Source organism: Xyrauchen texanus, chromosome 28 (assembly GCF_025860055.1).
Source record: "Xyrauchen texanus isolate HMW12.3.18 chromosome 28, RBS_HiC_50CHRs, whole genome shotgun sequence".
NCBI classification, from domain to species: domain Eukaryota; kingdom Metazoa; phylum Chordata; class Actinopteri; order Cypriniformes; family Catostomidae; genus Xyrauchen; species Xyrauchen texanus.
This window is the reverse complement of record NC_068303.1, coordinates 33,372,983-33,379,323: the sequence shown is the minus strand read 5'-3', so window position 1 is coordinate 33,379,323 and position 6,341 is coordinate 33,372,983. Positions and strand designations below refer to the sequence as shown.

The 6,341-nt window shown below is 34.6% G+C and overlaps 1 protein-coding gene across 2 annotated transcripts; it reads right to left on the bottom strand.

Moving 5' to 3' along the window:
* Nucleotides 1–1,578: 1,578 nt before the first annotated feature.
* LOC127622244 (protein FAM133-like) lies at nucleotides 1,579–5,440 on the bottom strand. 2 transcript variants are annotated; one of them, XM_052096275.1, is made up of 7 exons: nucleotides 5,116–5,440; nucleotides 4,810–4,879; nucleotides 4,475–4,621; nucleotides 4,100–4,158; nucleotides 2,824–2,913; nucleotides 2,615–2,707; nucleotides 1,579–2,341 (listed from the first exon to the last, which is right to left on the bottom strand). In XM_052096275.1, the coding sequence occupies exons 2-7, from the start codon at nucleotides 4,859–4,861 to the stop codon at nucleotides 2,291–2,293; spliced, it is 492 nt and encodes a 163-aa protein (XP_051952235.1). In that variant the 5' UTR covers nucleotides 4,862–4,879; nucleotides 5,116–5,440; the 3' UTR covers nucleotides 1,579–2,290. The 2 variants fall into 2 exon arrangements, with proteins under 2 accessions (XP_051952235.1, XP_051952234.1); XM_052096274.1 differs by having other exon boundaries at nucleotides 5,256–5,440.
* Nucleotides 5,441–6,341: the final 901 nt, after the last annotated feature.

The window sequence follows — 6,341 nt, the reverse complement described above, 5'->3', positions numbered from 1 at the left end:
AACATAACAGAAACTCTTCTAAATCTCAACAAAACATTAAACACTAACAAGTATCCCCTTATAAACTCATAAACTACCACTTATTTTCAACAGTTTCTCTTCCTATAGAGTCCCTTGCAAAGCATGCTGGGAAATGGAAATCCCCTGCCCAGTTTCATCAATGTTCATTAACACCTCAAAAAGTAGTAAAACGTATTCTACTCAAATGGAGATCCATTTCACAAATTTAAATGGATGGAATGTAATGAATCAAGTTGTGAGAAAATGCTCAAGAAGTGTGTTGCTTTAGACCGTTTTAATTAAAGGTGCACTCAGAATTATTATTTTTTTTAATATAAAGTCTGTCAAAGTAGACAGTGTTGCCAAGCGGCCAGGATGCACCATATTTTCAGTTAAAGATACCATTGTAGAAATTCATCATATACAAAAAACAGTGTCATCATGTAAACAAACTGTGAATATATGGTAGTTATGATCAGGACTGAAAAAAAAATTCCTAATTGAAAGTGTTATTGAAATTTAATATTTATTATTATTGCGGCAGTTTTTTGACAAGGACATCTTTGTCCTCTAAGGACCTCTGAGTAACTTTTTTAAATTGACACACAATGATTGAGTAGTATTCAGCTGGTCATGTGATTCTAACATGGAGTCCCCATGAGGCACCCTTGCGTTATAAAAACAGCTTTTATAATGTTACTGATATGACTGGGCATGGTTTTATACAAAAGTTTCAATTATGAAAATACTGAGCGAACCTTTAAGTAAATTAAATAGCAAAACTCTTCTTTTGTGTGTGTGTGTGTGTGTAGTGTACAGAAATGATCTTGCAATGGAAGTCTATGAGACAGGTCCCAATTTACCAACAGTACTGATTTCACTCATTTAACGGATGTGTCAGATCCATCAGACTCAGTGCACAAGTTATCGGTAGAAAACAAACTGGGCCAGCTGTCTTGATACAGACACAAATCACGCTCTTAACTTATTAATGTACATTACTTTGCGATGGAACAATGCTTGTTCCCCAAATAGCATGTAGATCACTCACTATAGAACTTAAAATCAAAATAAGAGTTGTTTAAGTCTCTTTAAATCAAGTCAGGTCACTTGTTGGTCATGTTTAATACATTTTCAGTTCAGCTACACCTGTTTCAACAGGAAATACATCAACTCACTTGACAAGCCATTTTAAGTTATTTAATTGCATTGTACAGGAGCGAAGGCCACCATTTTCACACAAATTTTCAGGAGTCAGTCTCCCCAACACAAACACAGTGCGAAAACAGCCAAAACGTCATGCTATTATTTGGAGGTATGTGCTCATTATTACAATATAGCTATGCTCTGGATAAGTAAGGAGTTTGTCTTTTGAAATAAAAGAAATGGTATAGCTCTAGGTTGCTAAATAATACATATTATTCATAGGATGACAAAACCACCGCAAAATAAATACATTTTCATACAATCTCTACTAATTACTAAACTAGCTAAAAACATTTCCTATTAATGATCCTGTATATGTCACTCTAGAGCCAATTTATGTCTGAGAAGCTATAAAAGAAAGGACTTAGACAATCAGAGTGGAAATGTATTTTACAGAATTGACAAAGTAACGGTCCAATACACAGATCAAACTCAACAATCTGCTAGTGCGGAGGTAAATACACCATAGAGTAAATAGATTATCATATGGGATAGGAACACAACAATGGAACGGCTCGACAACATTGCTGCTTCTGATTTGAATTGTTTTGAAAAAAGAGAAAAAGAAAGGATGAAGATTCACTATGATACAATATAAAACGTAATATTCCTGGTGAAAGGTTGAATGAGTCCAAACTGTCCTTGTATTATTCACAACGAAACATAATTCAGCATCTCTCGGAACAATTCCTTACACCTCTGATTTTGGACAGATTAAGTAAAGTAATTATTTACTTGAGGTTTACCATTTAAAGATGATAAGACAAAAACATGATCCCCATGATTACTCATACATATATACACACACACACACACACACACACACACACATATATATATATTTTTTTAAATTTCAGTAACATGTAACAATGTTACATCCAAGCTACTACATTTCTCATAGTGTACAGTTAATCAGATACAAAACATACTGTATGTATCGTATAGACAACCATCTACATAAAACAATTTATGTTAAGGAATAGTCAATGTATGGCATCAGGACAACATCAGTCATTGAAGACGTTTTTTCCCTGAGTGGTGGTCAGGCTCGTAATGCAAAATAAAGGTCCTGATTGGGACTGAATCAGAAGGTGGAGTTTAAGAACTCCAGCAGTTCGGCTCTGTTTTTGTCCCTCTGTAATGAGAAAAAGCAACATGTGGATTAAAACTCTGTGCACAAAACTTACCAAGCACTATCATATGATTTAGATTGTAAAACTGATTCTGAAAATTATTTTAAGCTATTTACGATTGCCAATAGGAGACTAAGTTGAGTGAAATGATGTCATCAGGTTTTACAGACATGTTGTTTGGAGGTTGGATTTATGATCGATGGAGTTTGTGGTGTTTGATCTGTTGAGTTAATTTCATGCACTCCCTGTCAACTCACGATGTGCATTGAACTTACCTGCTTGTCCTTCTTTGATTTTTTCATTTTCATTTTAATCTTCTTCCCTGATATCATACTATACTTGCCGCTTCTCTTCTTTTCCTTAAGGTACTGGGGATGACAGGAAACTTTGCACAATCAGTATTTAAAATGTGAAATAATTAATCAGCGAACACCAAATAAATGCTGAAAGATGATGTGTGTGAGGTTTTCAGTAGAGTGGGCACCTTTGAAATCTGAACAGGTCCAGAGCTTTCATCCTGCACTTTTTGTCCCTTTTCCTTCTTCCGTTTACGTGTCTTCTCTTTTCTTCCTTTCTATTAGCAATAATCAAATCCAAAGCGACTTTTAATTAGTGAACGTAAAAGCTGGCGGGGAGACTGAGGTAATAAACTAGCGTCTTTAACAATCATTTATTATATCTGTCAATCCAGAGAATTTGTTTGCATCTCTATCTCCAATAGTACATTCGCAACACTTTGCAACCAATCCATCCCAATCTTATCCGTGATCTTTCCAGATGTTTGAATAATAAACACAAATAACTTTGATTCAGAACGACTCTCTAATGAATCATTCAGTGTGATGTTTGAATCGTTTCACGATTCATTGAAAAGAACTGACTCAAAAGAATGATTATGATATAATGATGACTTGTGAGCAAAGTTTTATTTTACACAATATTATGCAATATTTAGTCAACTATATATTTAATTGTAAAACATAACTAGAACATTTGTTATTCACTATAGACATTTTAAGGATTTTTAAAGGAATGTTCCGGGTTCAATACAAGTTAAGCTCAATCGACGGCATTCATGGCATAATATCGATAACCATATAAAATTAATTTCGACTCGTTCTAAAAGAAGCAAAAATCAAGCACTTACAATGGAAGTAAATGGGGCCAATTGTTTGAGGGTTTAAAAGCAGAAATGTGAAGCTTATTTTATAAAAGCACTTTCAGTAATTCTTCTGTTAAAACTCATGTGTTATTTGAGCTATAAAGTTGTTTAAATTGAAATTTCAACATTGGTTTTAAGCTTTGTCATGTAATGAAATTGTAAAATTGGTTATAACTTTACACAGATGCGGTTAAGTGATTTTAAGACACTAAAATCAAGTTTGAATGCATATTGTTTATGTCTTGTGGATACACTTTTGAAACACTGAATATTTTAACTTTCGCAGAAGTTTTTACAAAAGTATGCATGTGCTTTTATAAAATTAAGCTTCACATTTCTGCCTTTTAACCCTCCAAAAATTGGGCACAATCACTTCCATTGTAAGTGCCTCACTGGAACCTTGATTTTTGAATTTTAAATTCAGTCTGAACATACATGTATGTATGCATGAATGCCCTCAATGTATTACAGTGGTTCAGTATATAATCACCGAAATGTCTAAAATCCCCCATGACATTCCTTTACTGCAATTGTTTTATTTGGAGGTCAAATGCATTTACAAAGCAAACTCTAGGTGAATTTATAAAGAGTAAGTTACCTTTTTGCCATGCTTTTCTTTCAGTTTCTTTGAAGATTTTCTTCGCTTTTTACAAGAATCTAGGGCAGTGGAAGCACAAAACACATCAACATTTTTTTTCTTTGATCTGCAGTGTAATTTAAATCTTATTTATTATATTTTTTTAATTATTTCGTCTTTCCTGTTAATTAATTATTTGAAGTTTAACCACATCTACAAAATTAGTCTTCATGAACTTATTTATGAACTTCATGAACTTCTGTATTTAACTTGACTTAGTTAAGTCTGTATTACGCATGTGATCCTAAAATCAAAGATGCCATGCATGTACCATCTCTACTCAGCTCATTAATAATACTACATAATAAATAGTGATTTAAATTAAATTTAACTTACCTGAGCCACTGGAGCTGGACTTACTACGAGATGAATCACTGCTGGATGAAGACCGTGAAGACGACGACGATGATGATGAGGAGGAGGAGGAAGAACTGGAAGATGACGAAGATGATCTGCTCCTTTTACGTTTCCGATTTTCTCTTTCTGTTAATGTATATAATATATATATATATATAATAATAAAAACTGTTGCCCCAAGTAACATCATTGAAGTATGTTTGGCTGATCAGGATTAATAATCCTTTCATTGCGTTCCTAATGGCAATACACAGGAGGTATACTGCCATTAGATAATAAAAGCCACTTGACTTGAGGTGCTGATCGAAACTCACCTCTGCTCCGAGATCTTCTTCTGTCTTTTGCACTTGACTCGCTCCCCTCCATGCTATCCAATTTGGCTGACTGAATAAGAACAAATCAAGCATCCAAATCCTTCCACATGTTCAAAACCTAGTAAAATGACTACTGGACAGCATTTGTGGACATTCTGGTCCCAGAAAAACAAATTAGGAACGTCCATACGATGCCAAAACAATGCTATCTAAGTAGGCAGCTCACTAGGTTTGGAAACACAACCATGATATAAGTTTACATTCTAATCAGGTCTGATGCAATCAGTCTTCCTGTAATGGATTTACCTCGTAAATGATGTAGACTCTATCTAAATAAGGTGCTTGGATGTAATGTGTGAAGCCAAAACCAGAGCTAACTATAGAATTACAGCTTTATCTGCATGTTTAATAATAATGGTCTTCGTTTAGACAGTTTAACACATTACCATGTTTAAAAGTCCTCGGAGTTTTCCGATGTAAAAGAATCACAATAGCATGAAAATATGAACAATCTCGGTCTTAATATAATCGGCGATAAAGATAAAATAAGGTGAATATAAAGATTATGTTTTCATTTCTGTGATCAGTGCTGCAAGTCAATCACATCAACAGCACAGCGCGGCCATCTTGATTTACGTCATGAAAATGATCCATCCGGGTTACTCCCATGCGCAGGCGCGTGAAAAAAGTTGCTCAGAGGTCCTTAGAGGACAAAAATGTCCGCGTCAAAAAACTGCCATAAAAATATTATATATTAATATTATTTTCCACTTTCACTGACTTTTAACCAACCAACATCAGTCCTGAACATATCTACCAAATATTTATTCATTTTCAGGATTTTAACCCTTTAAATGCCAGTTTGTTTACATAATGCCACTGTTGTTTTCACACACACACACACACACACACACACACACACACACACACACACACACACACACACACACACACTTCTCAATATTACACAATTACAAAACACACTCTGACATCCAAACCAACACAACTTTAGCTGCATAATTTATTCAACTGCTAGCTGCATTGCTCTATAAAACAGCAAACAGAAAATAGGAAAAGGTTATGTATTTGCTCCATAGGCTAAACATGAGAAGAAATAGCGCCATCTAGTGGAAAATATTAAACATTTCCATTTTGAAATGTATTCATTATAGTATTCATGATTTTATGCTTTAATTACACTGTAATGTATGCTGTTGGCATAAACAGCGGAAAAGATAGAAAAAAAATAAAAAATTCAAAAGACAAAAATGTTCGAAGGTCGCACAAGGGTTAAGCAGTGCATTATGTACTGTTAGCATGGACTAGAGTCTCTCCCTTCATCTCCCCACTCTCCATCTTCGGGCGTATCAGGGCCTAAGCTCCAGCTGGCACAGCGTATTTAGCACTCTGTAATAATAATTCTCCAACAGAGCTGTTCAGCCATGACGTGAATTTGCAGGCGAACACGGAAGTCCAATTCGCAAATTTGCATATTTGAATTTATGCAAGTCATGCCCTTATTTAAACTACCG